This window comes from Bison bison, unplaced genomic scaffold (assembly GCF_000754665.1).
Source record: "Bison bison bison isolate TAMUID 2011002044 unplaced genomic scaffold, Bison_UMD1.0 scf7180017864063, whole genome shotgun sequence".
Lineage (NCBI taxonomy): Eukaryota > Metazoa > Chordata > Mammalia > Artiodactyla > Bovidae > Bison > Bison bison.
This window is the reverse complement of record NW_011494635.1, coordinates 9,698,590-9,716,958: the sequence shown is the minus strand read 5'-3', so window position 1 is coordinate 9,716,958 and position 18,369 is coordinate 9,698,590. Positions and strand designations below refer to the sequence as shown.

At 37.7% G+C, this 18,369-nt stretch overlaps 1 protein-coding gene across 2 annotated transcripts in view; it reads right to left on the bottom strand.

Moving 5' to 3' along the window:
* The window catches only part of MCM8 (minichromosome maintenance complex component 8), a 47,145-nt gene that overhangs the window by 24,708 nt on the left and 4,068 nt on the right, over window positions 1-18,369 (bottom strand). For both annotated transcript variants that reach the window (XM_010836450.1, XM_010836451.1), the window contains exons 4-10: window positions 16,701-16,783; window positions 16,038-16,187; window positions 14,656-14,759; window positions 13,684-13,882; window positions 8,834-8,919; window positions 2,539-2,690; window positions 2,089-2,284 (exon numbers count right to left, since the gene is read on the bottom strand). In XM_010836450.1, the coding sequence (XP_010834752.1) occupies window positions 2,089-2,284; window positions 2,539-2,690; window positions 8,834-8,919; window positions 13,684-13,882; window positions 14,656-14,759; window positions 16,038-16,187; window positions 16,701-16,783 (970 nt within the window). The remainder of the gene's footprint in view (window positions 1-2,088; window positions 2,285-2,538; window positions 2,691-8,833; window positions 8,920-13,683; window positions 13,883-14,655; window positions 14,760-16,037; window positions 16,188-16,700; window positions 16,784-18,369) is intronic.

The following is an 18,369-nucleotide window of genomic DNA, read 5'->3' as shown; positions in this document are numbered from 1 at the left end:
GCATCATTCCTTCCAAAGAAATCCCAGGGCTCATCTCCTTCAGAATGGACTGGTTGGATCTTCTTGCAGTCCAAGGGACTCTCAAGAGTCTTCTCCAACACCACAGTTCAAAAGCATCAATTCTTCGGTGCTCAGCCTTCTTCACAGTCCAACTCTCACATCCATACATGACCACAGGAAAAACCATAGCCTTGACTAGACAAACCTTTGTTGGCAAAGTAATGTCTCTGCTTTTGAATATGCTATCTAGGTTGGTCATAACTTTCCTTCCAAGGAGCAAGCGTCTTTTAATTTCATGGCTGCAGTCACCATCTGCAGTGATTTTGGAGCCCAGAAAAACAAAGTCTGACACTGTTTCCACTGTTTCCCCATCTATTTCCCATGAAGTGATGGGACCAGATGCCATGATCTTCGTTTTCTGAATGTTGAGCTTTAAGCCAACTTTTTCACTCTCCACTTTCACTTTCATCAGGAGGCTTTTTAGTTCCTTTTCACTTTCTGCCATAAGGGTGGTATCATCTGCATATCTGAGGTTATTGATATTTCTCCCCGCAATCTTGATTCCAGCTTGTGTTTCTTCCAGTCCAGCGTTTCTCATGATGTACTCTGCATAGAAGTTAAATAAACAGGGTGACAATATACAGCCTTGATGAACTCCTTTCCTATTTGGAACCAGTCTGTTGTTCCATGTCCAGTTCTAACTGTTGCTTCCTGACCTGCATACAAATTTCTCAAGAGGCAGATCAGGTGTTCTGGTATTGCCATCTCTTTCAGAATTTTCCACAGTTGCTTGTGATCCACACAGTCAAAGGCTTTGGCATAGTCAATAAAGCAGAAATAGATGTTTTTCTGGAACTCTCTTGCTTTTTTCATGATCCAGGGGATGTTGGCAATTTGATTTCTGGTTCCTCTGCCTTTTCTAAAACCAGCTTGAACATCATGAAGTTCACGGTTCACATATTGCTGAAGCCTGGCTTGGAGAATTTTGAGCATTACTTTACTAGCGTGTGAGATGAGTGCAGTTGTGTGGTAGTTTGAGCATTCTTTGGCATTGCCTTTCTTTGGGGCTGGAACGAAAACTGACCTTTTCCAGTCCTGTGGCCACTGCTGAGTTTTCCAAATTCGGTTTATATCTCCCTAAAAAAGTCTGTAACCACTATAGCAAAAGTACCTCTACACTGTTTCTTCTCTATTGCAGGACAATAACAGAAATAAAAACTATTCTGAAATACTTCTCAATAGTAAGTGACTTCTATATGACTCTCTTTCTTGCTTTCTAAAAGTAAACAAGCAACCCTCTGCTCTACATACAACTAATTGAAATTACTTTGGAATTCACTGCCCCATGACTCTTCTGTTGAGTAACGAGTTAATGTGAGATAGTAAATTTTCCTTATTGTTTCAACTAGAGATGAGCAATATTATTTGTAAAGGTACAAACAGTAAATATCTGTGACCCATCTCTATCACGTCTACTCAACTCTGTCACTGTAGCTCAAAAGCAGTCAGACGCTATGTAAATGAACGAGTGTGGCTGTGTTCCAATAAAAGTCTGTTTTTGGACAGCAAAATCTGACTTTCACATAATTTTGTATGTCATGAAATATTCTTCTGCTGATTTTCTTCAGTCATGAAAAAACATAAAAACCAATATTAGCTCACAGGCTATACAAAAATGAGTAAATAGCTGAATTATATTTCTTCTACCCTGCCCTTTTTGTTTGTATGAATAGGATTATATAATTGATGAATGGAAAATACTTCTTTATATTCAACATAATACTTCATATATTCATATATGGCCTTATGTATTCTAATTCTTTGAACTGAATATGAAATTTCAGTTCAAATATGAATAGAAATAAAATATGAATAGAAATAAAATATGAAATTTTATCCCTTCTTTAAATATTATGTATACAGTTCACCCTTTAGTATCCTTTCAGTGACTTGGCTGCACAGGTCTAAAGATGTCTAATGAATTGTAATTTGCAACCATTTTGACTGGTTTTCAAAAAGTTACTGGTAGCCAAAAGCACCCCCAACATGCACATGATAAAATAAAACTTGAGATAATCTCATACATACTTGACAATGAGTTTAAACAGGTTTTCTTCAGACTGAATCTCCTGGATGGCATAAAGGTCTTTAAGTGAGAACTCCATCAATGCTCCATGCTTACATCCATCCTCGGAAGCCTTTGTTTTCTGTCCTTTGTTATTGCTAACAGAATTTGCTTCAATGTACAAAAGGAACATGCATTTGTCATTCTTATTTCGAGAACCTGTAAATTTCAAAGTACAAAAATACAGTAATTGGTATTTTCATTTTCCCTACAGAGATTCAAGTAGAATGTAAAAGAAAGGCATGGTGAGTTATATTACTAAATAAACCTTTATTTTAGAGTTAAAGTGTCACCTATATAAGAATCAAAGAGTTCTTTAAATTGCTGGAAATTCAGAAATATCTTTAAAAGGGAAAAGATGAATGCTGACAAACTACTGAGAGACAGTCAGATTGAGGAAAGTCATACCACACCTTCCTCAGCATTGGAGACTTTGACAACTCCGGTAATAGTCACTGTGTCTCCTGGGACACAGCTATCCACGAGATCATGAACAAGCTCACATTCTATTGTTCGTGGAATCCGACCTGCTTCTCGCTGATCATCAGACATCAACTCCTGTATTCTAAAAAGTTAAACAGTTTTCAGTCAGGACTTATACTGACTCTAGGTTATTTCTTCAACATATTAACTAATCAGGGTCCACATGGTGCTAAGCTAGATAAAGGGAAGTTCTTTAGTTTAAAAAAGTTCAACAGTATATCTAAAACTACTTTGGCAATTTCCAATTAAAGATAGCAGAATAGGCACATGCATTAGCCTACCTTCCCATCAAAATGTGCACCAAGATGACAGTCACTCAAAGAGTGAAGGGAAATTTGGGGGTGTGCGGAGGTGCCATCAACAAGTAAGAGATATGAAATTTTAGAAAATAGAAAATGGAAAAGTATTGATGGATAAAATAAGGTGAATTCCAGAATACACACAGGAAAAATTTACACAGGTACAAGAGCAGTGGGAGCCAATGTTCTCAGCCCCAGAGAGCCTTCTAAGTTGGAGCTGGCAGGAATGAAAACTGGGAGTGGATGGCTGAAACAAAACAAGATAATCAACTGAAAGCAAGTCACTGAATAGCTATTCAGAAATTATTTGGAAGGTGGGTAGACAGGAAGGCACAAGAATGAGGGCACCCCACCAGAGCCATCAGGCCTCCCTACGCAGCAAAACCAGAGCACTGTTTCAAGGAAACAGACCATCTACTCTGTGAAGGTAGATAAAGTGTCAGAGCTCCAACATAAGGCTCCTCATTCTGGCACCTGAGGAGCCCAAATCAAATTAAAAAACACATTCATAAAGCAAAAGGTGATAGTCAAAACCGTACCTTCTATCCAGTGATGAGGCTTTTTGAAGAAAAACTCCTACCCGAGAAATAGCAAAGGAAACCTACCTACCTACTTCAAATTTCTCATTCCTCATCAGATATTTGAGGATGAAATGGCAACAATTCAAAAAGGAGAAGAGCATTAAAAACAAAACAAGCTAACAGTTTCTGAGAAAACATTACCTTCACAAAACAAGAATAAGCTGCTATAAAAAAGAAACTATTGGAAAACACAGGTGTGAAATCAGGAAAGTTCAGTTCAGAAGCTCAGTCGTGTCTGACTCTTTGCGACCCCATGAACTGCAGCACGCCAGGCCTCCCTGTCCATCACCAACTCCCGGAGTTTACTCAGACTCATGTCCATCAAGTCGGTGATACCATCCAGCCATCTTATCCTCTGTCATCCCCTTCTCCTCCTGCCCCCAATCCCTCCCAGCATCAGGGTCTTTTCAATGAGTCAACTCTTCGCATGAGGTAGCCAAAGTATTGGAAAGTTAAAGATGTATATAAAAAGCAAACATTTACAGAAGGGATACAAGCAAAAAAAAACAAAGAAATCTAGAGAAGAACATAAAACAAAGGATGGGGGGATTCCCAGGTGGTCCAGTGGTTAAGAATGTGTCTTGCAATTCAGGGAACATGGGTTCGATCCCAGGCCATGGAGCAACTAAGCCCACATGCAAAACTAGAGAACTTACATGCTGCAACTACTGAGCCTCTGTGTTCTACAGCCCAAGAGCCACAACTAGAGGGAAGCCCTAGTGCCTGGAGAACCTTGGGCACCACAACAAAGAGCATATGTGCCACAAATAAGACCCAATGCAGTTAAATAAATAAATATTTTTTAAAAAAAAAAGCAAGGGTGAAGGATAAGCAACTAAATGGATAAACCTGAAGGGAAGTACAAAGAGAGAAAACAGAAAGGAGATATTCTAGAGTGGAAAAGAGTGTCAAGCAGAATGAAGACATGATCAGATAGACTCAAACTTTTCCAGAACACCATAGATAAAAAGATTACAAAGAGTTGGAAAAGTGCTAAACAAGATTAAAGTCCAAATATGAAGCATGTTAAAATATGAAATAATTCAGTGAAGCATGAGAAAAGATAATCCATTTTTTAAAAACATTCTCTCTTTAAAAAAAAATTTATTTGGCTGTATCTTAGTTGTGGCACAGGGGCTCAGTAGTGGCAGCCCACGGGCTTAGCTGTCCCATAGCACATGGGATCTTAGTTCTCTGACCAGGGATCAAACCCACGCTCCCTGCATTGGAAGGCAGATTCTTAACCACTGGACCAGCAGGGAAGTGCCAAAGATAATCCATTGTGATTTTGATGCTTGGTCATTTACCTTTAAGCGGGGGAAAAAGCCCAACAAAACAACCCAACCCAATTACACAAATTACATTTCCTTCTCTTGGCATCTGATCACCTGAGTTGATTCTTTGTTGAACAATATTTACATTATCATTAAAAATATAAGTGCTGTTTGTTGGTTTTTATCAGATATGACCTATGAATAAAATATAACAGATAATTCTGATTAGGAAACAGAAGGAAACCTGGACAATTTAAAAATAACATTTTAGCTGGAAAAAGTCCAAAGGTGGAAGGGGAAGAAGGGAAAGCAGGTACCATTGAAAGGTTGTTGTTGACCCACAAAAAGACGCCGGGATTCTTGGCCTCCGGAGGAGAAGAATTCAATCCGGGGCCAGAGACGAGGCTTGATCACTCAGAGCTTTTGTGTAATAAAGTTCTATTAAAGTATAAAGAAGATAGAGAAAGCTTCTGACATAGGCATCAGAAGGGGGCAGAAAGAGTACCCCCCTGCTAGTCTTCAGCTGGATGTTACATAGTCATTAGCAGTCTGTTAATGAAAGAATGTCTTAAAACTCAGAATGGCACCAGGTCCCTCATCCATAAGATGTATTTTGGGATAATCTTGGCACCAGACAATTCATCCTGGGCCATAAAACAATTGACTTGAATCTTGTAGAAGAGCAGATTACCATACAAATAGTTTTATTTACATAGATTAGGGGAACAATGAGTATAACATACTGCTTTGTCAAGTAGGTTCTGAGCCATTAGGCGGAACTTGAAGACAGAGTTTGGGATAAATGCATAGTACATTAACATAGCTTACTGCTGCTGCTAAGTCACTTCAGTCGTGTCCGACTCTGTGTGACCCCATAGACGGCAGCCCACCAGGCTCCCCCGTCCCTGGGATTCTCCAGGCAAGATCACTGAAGTGGGTTGCCATTTCCTTCTCCAATGCATGAAAGTGAAAAGTGAAAGTAAAGTCGCTCAGTCATGTCTGACCCTCAGGGACCCCACGGACTGCAGCCTTCTAGGCTCCTCCGTCCACGGGATTCTCCAGGCAGGAGTACGGGAGTGGGGTGCCATTGCCTTCTCCGAACATAGCTTAAGGACAAACATTTCCATAAGAAAAATGCATTGGTTAACTCAAGGTTTGAGAATAGTTAACTTCAGGTGAAACCAGGTGTCATTATGGCAACACAGTATTTTAAGAGAAACCTCCTTTTAAATTTGTATAAAGAAGGAAAAAAATATCGCTAGTTTGTTTCCTCCTGCGGTCAAGAGAGATAAAAATGTCGGACACTTGCAGCCTATTTCCTCTGTTTGGAGACCCCTGGCCTTCCTGCCTGTTACTCTCTCACCATGTCTCTAATGTCCTCAACTCACAGAGTGGATGAGTAAAGTGAAAAAAGAGACATGATAATGCTATCTAGAATTATGTATAGGACAAGAAGTTGTAGGAACTGTGACCTTCTATGTTGATTAAGTTTTTTAAAACATTTAATATGCATTATTTTAAAACCTTCTAATCACTTACATGCTGAATGTAAGCACAAACCCGACTGCACAATTACCCACTACCTTCACTCTCAAAGCACATTTAAAAACTGCCAAACTGGGACTTCCCTGGTGGTCCAGTGGTTAAGAATTCGCCTGCCAATGTAGGGTACACGGGTTTAATCCCTGGTCCAGGAAGATCCCTCATGCCACAGGGCAACTAAGCCCATGGACCACAACTACTGAGCCCACGCTCTAGAGCTCACGAGCCACAACTACTGAGCCCACGTGCCACAACTACTGAAGCCTGCATGCCTAGAGTCCATGCTCTGCAATAAGAGAAGCCACCAAAATGAAAAGCCCACACACTACAACTAGAGAGTAGCCTCCACTCGTCACAACTAGAGACAGCCTGAGCACAGCCAAAAGTAAATTAATCAATTAAAATCCTGGTGAACTGCAATGAGAAGCATCAGAATGACACAAACACGCTAAGATCACTTTGCTTTAAAAAAAAGTATATTTTAGACTTTTCTTATTAAAAGAACACCTATTTCTATGTCACCTTTGGAAAAACTTAAAAACATAGATAAACAGAAAGAAGAAAATAACAATCACCCTCATCTCACTTCCCAAACAGCATACTCTCAACATGTCTTATTTAACAGTGTTGTTTTTTAAAAAAAGATAAATAAAGTCAGTATTACATATTAATAGTAGAAAACATTCTGTGACCTGCTTTATCACTAAACTTAGTGTAAACATTTCTGGATGTCATTTCGAAACACTCTCCTACATCATAATTAGTGGCTATACAGTAATTCACTGTACCATCCTTCTTATAATATTAACTTCAGATGTTTAGGCTATTCTCCATTTTTGGTCATCAACACTGTGAAAACGAACCTTCAGCAAGTAATTTCTGCAAGTGTTGTGACTGTCTTCATCAGATGAACTCCTAGAACTGGGACTGCTTCTGATTCTGATATGCACTATAAAACTGTCACCCTGATGCATCCAAACATTTCAGTGCTAGCTGAAAAACTATAATTTAATTCCTTATGGACATCCAAACTAAGGCTCAGAAAAAAATGAAACTGAATTTACCGTAAATGGCAAGAAGGTGCCCTTTCTTCTAGGGCAAAAAATCATTTTATCAATAGACTAAAACAACTATCATGTAAGCTAACATTGCATTAACAAAGTTTTACTATAACTGACTCATTTAAAATGAACTTGAGTAATACCTTTTAAAAACCCACAAAAAGGATTTAAATGGTATGGGGAGGGAGGTGGGAGGGGGGTTCAGGATGGGGAACACCTGTACACCAGTGGCAGATTCATGTTGATGTACACAAAATCAATACAATATTGTAAAGTAATTAGCCTCCAATTAAAATAAATAAATTTATATTTTTTAAAAAAAAAGGATTTATATGTCCTCTTTTTCTCAATCATCTACTCCTAAGTTTGATTTCCTAATATTAGGAGATGATCATTCAAATTCAGTTAAAATACTTACGCCTATTTTTAGCCTGCTATTTTTCCCTGAAAACAAAGAGACTTTAAAATCACTTAAAAGCCATAATAATATAATTAAATCACTGGATCTTCCATGGATCTATGTGGACCTCATAGCACCTTTGAGGCCCTCACTACCCTTTTCAGTGGTGAAAGTATTACAGACACAGGCTGGAAACCAGGCTTCCCCATTCACAAGGCACAAGATCACACTCAAGAGTTTTAAACATTTCGTCTTCTATAAAATGCTGTGTTTGTAAAGATCTCAGTACAGTGCACAGTTGATTACTGTATATATTGGTCTTGGTTTTTACAGGGCAGAAGGATGTCAAGCTAGGACAGGGCTTGGTAGCAATTTACTTCACTTTTCCCCCATGTTCTTAGAAGTTTCCTGGATAGCACTCTGACTTCAAAACTATCCATTACATTATATTTAGGAATGAGTTACAGGGCTATAGCCAGAAAAAAAATGGGATAAACTGTTAGACTAAAACTATACACACATAGAGAAAACTATCTGACTTTCAAAAACAAAAAACAAGTTTTTTTAAATACCTATACAGTAAAACGTCTCATGAATAGTGTGAACATAAGATGAAATATCTATTTCTAAGGGAGTCTCTATTTTAAAACTTGAAAACAATATTATTTCTAGAATATCTTCATTACGGAATGAAACACTGTTGTTTAGTTGCTAAGTCATGTCTGACTTTTGTGACCCCACGGACCGTAGTCTGTCATTAGTCTGTCATACAGCTTTGCTTATATGTAAATCCAGTTCAATGAGTCACATAAATGAGATACAAAATAATTTCTCAGTAGCAAAATGACAAAACACTTGCCCATCAAATCCTTTCTGGAATCTGATAGAAAACAAATCTCAAATAAAGATAATTATCACTTCAACACATAACTCTTCACCAAATAAACCTTTTATACTTTATTACTCTCTACACATAAGAATCAAAGTATAATACAGGAATACTGTAAATTTACTTGGCAGTATGAGAGCTCTAAAATCTGCCTTTTATTTAATGGTCTGATTGCTTACTTGATTGACTGCCAGTCCATCGTAACTGTGAGAGGAGAGCTACGAAGAGGCGTAAATGACTTCCCTCGACATGCTGGCACAGGACACTGCAACAAGATTAATTCACACTTAAATTTTGCTAAATTATAATCATATCTCAGGAAAATTCAAGTTAAAATGCTTCATTTAGTATGTTTAAAAGTTGATCCCAGAACAGTATTAAAGTAAGATGAGCTAAAAGCTGCAATGATCTATTTCCTTCTATTACTGATTCTGTTTTTGAGGCACTTTTTCACCTGGTCTCTCTTGATTACTGCTCTTATTCTTTCTGCTGTGGGTATGCAAGGCTCCTTACATGCCTCTCACACCAAGCACTTATTCCTTCCTTTGTATTCAAGTACTGTCCCAATCCTTGAACATTCACTTATATCCAGTCCCACACATCCAGCCCCAATCTTCTCTTTTTCAAAAGCCTTTCTTGGTCTTCTTTAATCCCCAGTTCTCCTATCTAATCTCTTTCTGCCCTATCTGTATAGTATTAAATATAATATTTTTATTGTACCACACAGGCAGTCCTCAACATGTCAGTGTTCAAGTTTTCATGAATCATTTATTTTCATAAATCACTTAAGTACCTCAAGATGCATTTATAAATAAAGAGACTGTGGCAAACTGTGTTTTCCAAATATGGTTGCAATATCTCCCCTCAAACCTTTCCAGAACCTTGCCACTCCCCTATTAAGAGTTGGAGTCTAATTTCCCTCTCCTGGAATGTGGACAGGCTTGTGACTCACTTTGAAACCAACTGAATGTGACCGAAGTGATGCTGTTTGACTTCTGAGGCTGCCTCAAGAGGCAAAGCCATTCCTGCCGTCAGCTGGAACTCTGCCTCTTGAAGCTATCGGCAGTCATGTGAGCAGGAGGAGTGTGCTGAGCAACTATACTGTGTGTGAGAAGCCAAAACCAGCCCACAGAGAAAGATAATATAGAGAAGAGATGCTGGCCAGCGCCCAGCCACTCCAGTCCCTTGCTGTTCCATCCAGCTTCATAAGAGATCAAGACTTAGAAATACCAAGACAACCAGTTCTTCAAAACTCAACCTACAGAAACCATGTGAAATAATAAAATGATTGTTATTTTGAGTCACTATGGTGATTAGTTATGCAGCAATAGTGACTATAACAGAGACCACCTGGAACAATCATCCTTCTGATCATTTTGCTTCACTTAAGTTCAGACACATGAATAACAAGTTAGCATTTCTACCTACTATATTATAGGGCATGGAAATACCTTGGTCAAATAATATTTACAGAAAATATCTGATTTAAATTAGGATTTAAATTCTGGCCTTGCCAGGGAATTCTCTGGTGATCCAGAGGTTAAGACTCTGTACTTTCACTCCAAGGTCCTGGGTTCAATCCCTATTCGGGAAATTAAGATTCTGCAAGCTGTATGGCATGGCCCCAAAAATAAAATTAAAAAAAAAAAAATAAACACCTGACCTCTCTGACCTAAAGGCAGTCCTGAATCTTAAGCCCAAATAGTAGATGCCACACATTTATCAACACTATTGATTATTCAGAACCAACAGCTGAACACATTCTGTTCTTCCTACAAGAGAAGGAAGCCTTAGGAAGTTCAATCTGAGTAAAAATGTAATTAATGCTAAACTTATTAAAGTCTAAGGATGGTAACGGCAACTCTGGAAAAGAAGAATAGGTATGGCAAGTTTCTCTACCTTATTAAAAGTTTTAATAAGGTCAGTGTAAGTAGGACCATGTAGATCTGGTATAGGAACAGTAATATAAAACAGATTCATGTGTCTACAGGAGTATAGTGTACAACAGATGACATATTACACATCAGTAGAAATAGAAGGATTAATGTAGAAATGGTGACAATTGGGTTTTCACCTAAAATAATAAAATTAGATCCTTAGCTTAATGCCATTCACAAAGTTAAATTTCAGATGGACGAAAGATCTAAATAGAAAATACAAGACTTAAAAGTACTGGAAGAAGAAAAACATGGCCTGAAAAGATACATGCACTTCAAGGTTCACTGCAGCACTGTTTACAATAGCTAAAACATGGAAGCAACCTAAATGTCCATTGACAGAGGAATGGATAAAAATGTGGTACATACACACAATGGAGTAGTACTCAGCCATTAAAAAGAATGAAATAAGGCCATTTGTAGCAAGATGGATGGACCTAAAGAGTGTCATACTGAGTGAAGTAAGTCAGACAGAAAAGGAGAACTATCATATGATACTCCTTACACATGGAATCTAAAAATAAATGATACAAATGAATTTACTTACAAAACAGAAAAGAGACTCAGAAAACAAACTTACGGTTGCCAGGTGGAAGGGACAGTTAGGGACTTTGGGAAGGTCATGTACACACTGCTGTATTTAAAATGAATAACCAAGAAAGACCTATTGTATAGCACATGGAACTCTGCTCAATGTTATGTGGCAGCCTGGATGGGAGGAGGGTTTGAGGGAGAATGGAGATGCGTGCGTGCGCACGTGTGTGTGTGTACATATATATATATATATATATGGATTGTGTGTGTGTGTGTGTGTGTACATATATATATATATATATATATATGGTTGAGTCTCTTTGCTGTTCACTTGAAACTATCACAACTGTGAATTGGCTATACGCCAATACAAAATGTTTTTGGGGTTAAAAAAAGAATAAAATTAAATTTTAAAAGTATTGGAAGAAAATGTTAAGAGCGATGCTTACAATGCTTGAGTGAGGGGCCCTTCTTAAGCTATGCATTTGTAACAGAGTCATAAGGAAAAAGACTGATCAATCTAACCATGTCAAAATGTAAAACTCTAAAACAAAAAATGTACCACAAAGTTAAACTAAAGACTGGGAGAAAATATCTATAATGTAAGAAATCAAAGGGTATCCTCCCAACCCAGGAATCAAACCCAGGTCTCCCACATTGCAGGTGATTCTTTACCAGCTGAGCCACAAGGAAGCCCAAGAATACTGAAATGGGTAGCCTATCCGTTCTCCAGTGGATCTTCCTGACTCAGGAATCAAACCAGGGTCTCCTGCATTGCAGGTGGATTCGTTACCAACTGAGCTATGAGGGAACCCTATTCAATATCTAAAATTCATAAAAACTTCTATCCATAGTATAAACAGAAAAATGAACAGAAATTAAAACAAAATTCAATAAAGTAACTGAATGACCAATAAAGATGTGAAAAGATGCTCAAACATAACAGAAATCATAGACATTCATATTAAAAATGAAATACCATTTTATACCCATCAGTCTGGCAAAAATTAAAAAACCTAACAATACTAAGTGTTAATGAAAATATGGGGAAATTATAACAGCCTAATACTACCAGAAGGGGTGTAAGTTGGGACCAACATTCTGGAAAGTACTTTGGCTACAGCCTAAAAAGTTAAAATTAAGCATATCATATAACTGAGGAATTCCTCTGCTAAGGAGACGTGTATAAGAACGTTCTCAGCGGCATCATTCGTAATTGTGAAAAAGTGGAAACAGCACCATGTCTGCCAGGAGAATGGATAAACAGTGACTATTCCTTTACTCCACTCAGTAAATGAAAAGATTTAGATACGTATCAAGACAGGTATGAGAAGTGGGAGGGATATATGTATACAAATAGCTGATGCATGATGTTGTACAGCAGAAACACAACCCTATAGAGCAAATGTACTCCAAAAATAATAATAAAAAAACAGGCAGAATTCCAAAATAACCAAGTGAAAAAAAGGTAGCAATTTGCTACCTTCAGAATATCACTTATGTAAACAAAACAAATCCTATACATATATATAATCAAACATGAAAATGTAGATTTGAAGAATACATGCTGATTTCATAATAGTGGCTCCAGGGGTAGAACAAGTTTAATGGAACTGTAGAGGGAAACAAAGAGACTTTATAATACACTTAACATTTTTTGTTAAAAAATTAGCTAAATATTTGCCAACTCATAATGGTGCTATCCCCACTCCAGTGTTCTTGCCTGGAGAATCCCAGGGATGGGGGAGCCTGGTGGGCTGCCATCTCTGGGGTCGCACAGAGTCGGACACGACTGAAGCGAATTAGCAGCAGCAATGGTGCCATACAGATATTAGTTACATTATTTATACATTTTCTGTAGTTTTAAAATCTATAGTTTAACAAAAAAGGAACACATCACTTTCAAACAGCAAAACAAAGGGAAGAAAACAATAAGTGTACCTATTAAGTCAAAATATAAAAAAATGAACAGAAAGAATACATGTTAACTTCAAGATAGTGGCTGTCTCTGGGAATGGGACAAGCAAGGGGTAAAAAAGAGACTAAAGTTACACCAGTAATGCTTTATGTATCTTTCAAGATATATCTGGTGCTGGCAAAATGTAAATTCCAAGTGATGGGTAGAGATGTTTCATTTCTTTATTTTCTGTACCCTGAAGTATTTTATAATTTAAAAACCAAAAATAATAAAAATAAGCTCTGTATTTAGAAACACTGGGAAACGGTTTCCGTACACTGATTTGTCTTCTTTATCAAGATAAAGAAGGATGTAGTCAGGACTCCCCTGGTGGTCAATGGTTAAGAATCCGCCTTGCAATGCACAGGATGTGGGTTCGATTCCTAGTTAGGGAACTAAGATCCCACATGCTGCAGGGCAACTAATAAGCCCGTGCTCCACATCTACTGAGCCTGCCGTGATCTGGAGCCTGCACGCCATGCAATTCATGACGCAATAAAGATCTCACATGCCACAACTACTGCAGCTAACTGATACAGCCAAATAAATGAATAAATAATATTTTTAAAAACAATGAAGTAGTTAAAGAACATGATATCACCTTTGTGGGAAGATTATATTTTCCATCTGGAAGAGATAAACTCTGAATTTCTCCACATGCAGCACAAAGAAAAGCCATCTTGGTACAAAGAGGCTTTGTATTACTGACTCGAACCACTGTTCCTCTCAGAGCAATGTATTTTCCATAGTAATTTGCTCGGACGTTCTTCAACTGTGTCAGCGGCTCATAATTATACACCCTAAAAACAAAAATAGGAACGTATTTACTATGAACTCACAGTGAGCACAAAGTTGAGGTTGTCTGTATTTTCACAAGTTCCTTTTAGAAGCTATTATGGAATTCCCAAACCATATCACCCCATATATCAGGAATTTTACAAATACTAAGTCATCCTTAAAAATAAAAGAAGTTAAATCTTCCCTTTTACTCTTGTCCCATTGGCTGTTCTCTATGGGAAAAGGAAAAAATAACGCCAAAGGGAAAGTCTCAGATTCAGCAATTTTTGAGTTTCTAACTTCTTTTTCAAGCAGTATTAGGAAATGTCTTTTTTAAATTCTGGGGAAAAACAAAACAAAAATACCTGATGATCACCTTATTCATCTCTTCCAATGTGAATTTAAAATCTTGTAATACAATACAGATAAATTCAAGAAAAAAGTCCATTTGTTCTGTGTTTAATAGAAATCTAATAACTTGAACAAAATTTAATTACACCACTTAGTGTATTACAGGGATTATTAAATGTAATCAGCAGAGTCTAGATAGGCATACATCCAAAGTTAACACAAAAATTTGCAGGCTCATATATCAACTGATTTGGGCAGAAAAGGTTTATTTCTATCATGATCTCTTTAAATTCAGCATGTTCACTTGGGTATGATAACCACCGAGTTAGCAATAAAGTCATACCCTTTTTACTGATTTCTTTGACTTTATAAAATGAGGTTCTCATTCTTAAATAGGCTTCAGTGCCTGATTGTGATAATACTTTAATACCAGCAAATTCTTCACCTTGCGTGAATGTGTGGCACATTAACCACTGTTTCCCCATTTCGAGACAATCCTTCTTGGGCTTGTAACTCAGCTGCATGCCTTTCGAGGTCCTTAGTTAATACCTAGACAAGACAGACATTTACTTAAGAGTTACTTAACAAAATATCCTCTTGAAGCAGAACTCTTTTACAGAGACTATGAAGTTTAGAATATAAACAGTTCAGAGAGATTAACAGAACTCTAACTGCCCTTTAAAATTATGATATTTAATTAAGATCAATTATTTTATAGTGGATTATGTTTTACCTGGGGTTTTGCTGTCCCTGGACTGACAGAAAGTCTGCTACTTTCTGTCTCAACTAAACCTAGTATTAAAAGTCCTTACAGAAGCCCCCAAAGCTATACATTCTAGATGTATTCTGGTGAAAAAATATTTTCTACTTCTTCAAATTCAATGTTAAGATAAAGAAATAAAGATGACTTCTGAATTAACCAATACTTACTTTCTTGGCATTTGACATTAAGTAAAATAAATATTTACCATCTACTTGTGTACAAAGCAGCATGCTGCCATGAAAAAAATAATCATCTCTGAAAAAAATGGCTCATCTCTGAAAAAAATGAGATGTGAATAAACAGCTGTAATTGTTACCATAAAGATATACAGACCAAAAACCCATATGAGTTTTGAAAAGGAGTCATGAAAAGGTTTCACAGAGTCATAACTGAGTTAGACCCAAGACATTTGGATATGTGAGGCAAGGGGCATTCTATGCCAAATGGACAGCACGTGTAAGAGGTACAGGACTCAGAGAATCCTAGAGGGACCTCAGTTTAGCTGGATAGTAGTAAATACAGAGTGGGAAGAGAAGTTGAACTACGTTATGGAAGGCTTTCAACGCCACATAAAGGGTTTGGGCGTCATTTGGCAGGAAACAGTCACCATGGTTTCCAAGGACAAACCATGTTTCACCATGTATGGCAACCGTTAAGGAAAGATGAAATAGACTGTAAAGATGGAAAAGAGGTGGATTTAAGAGACACTTTAGAAATAAAAGTGAAAGGATGTGGTAATTTAGATATGAACTAATGAACAAGAGGAGTCTGAAAACAGTCAAGGTTCCCAGTCTTAGGTCACGAGCAGTGTATAAATCCTGTGATGAATCTTTGTAATGAACCCTCATTCGGATACCCTGACCTCCTCTGCTCTACGTCCAGTCCTCAGTAACACTTTAAGACCCATTATAAAGCCCCCCACACCTACAAAGTCTTCCTCTAACCAGCCTGCAACCTTTCAGTTCTAGCAAAGGTCTGTTGATAAAAATTAGTCTATGAGAAGGTACTGTTACTGTGAAATCTTCCTTTTAAAGTTTGACAAAAGTCACAAAATAAACATTTACCTGATGTATTGCCAGACCCATGCAAGCCAGGGTTTTCTCAGGTGTATCCCTTAATTCATTTGCTATATTTGGTATCAGTTTAGTTATTTCATCATCATTTATCAGTTCTTTAAAATCCACCAAAATACTTCCCTTTCTTTCTATTTCATCCTATAAAATATTAAGATATGAAAATAAGGATTGGTTTTTCAGAGTGAATTATCATGAGCATTCGATCACACACTATGAGAAAGCATATATGTTAATATGGTGATAATAAGTATTCTATGTTCTGTGTCGAGCACAGTTCTAGTATTTAAAATATATGAGTCTGAGTGAACTCTGGGAGTTGGTAATGGACAGGGAGGCCTGGCGTGCTGCGATTCACGGGGTTGCAAAGAGTCAGACACACTGAGCGACTGAACTGAACGGAACTGACTTATGCCACTTAACAACCCTTTGAAGTAGGTATTAATACTATTATACTCTAATAATAGATGAGAAAACTAAGGCACAAAGAAAGTAAGTAATTCACCAATGTCCACACTGCTGGTAAGTGGGAAGCTGGTAGCTGGGCCAAGGCAGTCCACTGTCTATAGTCACAATTACTAGCACCTCAAATACACTGTTCAATAAGACGACACATAAAGGTGGACTAGTAGCTTTGTTGTACAAGAACCTTACCTTATCATATAACTCAATACGCTCTGTGAAAAAACTTTCAAATGCTTCAATCTTCTCAATAAAAGGAATGCTGTCACTGTAAACTAATCCAACAAATACGACATCAGACTAATAATCATCACAAATGTATAAGCACATTTTTCATGAGACAGAAGAAATACTATTTATATACATGGTAGATGGCTTATAATCACTGTGCATTCTGATTACATTTAGATTAGAACTGGTATAAAATGTAAACTTAAGATTCTAAAACAAGTTCAGGTCTGCATAATCTGAAATGCAGACAGGAAGTAGCTCTAAAACCACCAATATCTGAAAATCTTTACAATGAAATGTGACACCTAGTAAGACCTACTAGTTCAAATAGCTTACATGATAGAGCCAAAGTTTAGCACACAGACTAAACTCTTATCTCTTTGCAAAGAAAATCCTACTAGTTCAAATAGCCACTTGTCAGATCCCTTCCTGAGATCAGGGTAGGTAGGTTACAACTTGACTCCAGTCCCAAAACTGTAAAGTTATCTTCCACTTGGTAAAGTTCTGTAACATTTTTGAGTTGGTCTCCCACAGACGATCAGTACAATGAAGGAGACTGGAGTTTCAAAGTACAACTGGCCAAAGGCGCCTTGTTCTGCGCTAACTGCTAGGGAAATATTGCAGGTATTGGTGGCTAGTGCATCCTAAAGCAACACAAGACACATCAACTATGAAACATAACATTTCTCATATGACAGAAAAAAAGAACACAACTCTCAATAGGGAAAGCATTTGTAAATCCCTTTCTTCATTCACAAAATGAATACTGAGTACGTGGTATGAAGCAAGCAGTGCAGTCTAGAGGGAGATATAACAAGCCCACAATACTATAAGACCATAGAAAAGACAATTCTCCAAATCCATACACACAGATATATGAAGTTAACCGATAAAGGAGAAATCCTTAACTATGTTTCTACATAAACTTTGTTGGTTGTTGTCTCTTGGTTCTAAGCCTATCCTTCTATTTTCTGCTCTGTGATTCTGTTATCAAGATCTGCACAATACATTTCCCAGATTTCTGTAAAGTTCTGCCAATTAAAGGCAACTTTAGGTATTGGCAGGTAGAAGGATAGGAAGAAAGGAATTCATTGTTTACAATTCTTTTCAGCATTTCTCCAGATGCAGAGGATAGCTACAGTTCTAGCCCCCAACTCCAAGCACCAACCATTCTCCTGCCAGAATTACCAGCAGCAACCAGCTTAATTCACCTCAGAGTCTGAGCACAGCTCTGAAAGATATTTTGCAGAGGTCCAAATACAGGTTTGTAGGGTGTCCCTCTAAGGCTGAAACTGCAGCTACGCTGTGGCTCCTCCTTTGAATTCTTAGGTTCTGGAACCTCAGTGTGCACGTGTGCTCAGTTGCGTCCAACTTTTTGCAACCCCGTGGACTGTAGCCCATAAGGCTCCTCTGTCCATGGGATTATTCTGTCAAGAATACTGGAGTGGGTTGCCATTTCCTTCTCCAGGGGATCTTCACCACCCAGGGATCAAACCCACATCTCATCCATCAGCAGGTGGATTCTTTACTGCTAAGACAACCAGGAAGTCCAACTTCAGCACTATTTATCTTTTGTTTCCTCAGTCAAAAGGTTAGTTGCTGTTTTCCAGAGTTAATACTATCTAGTTTA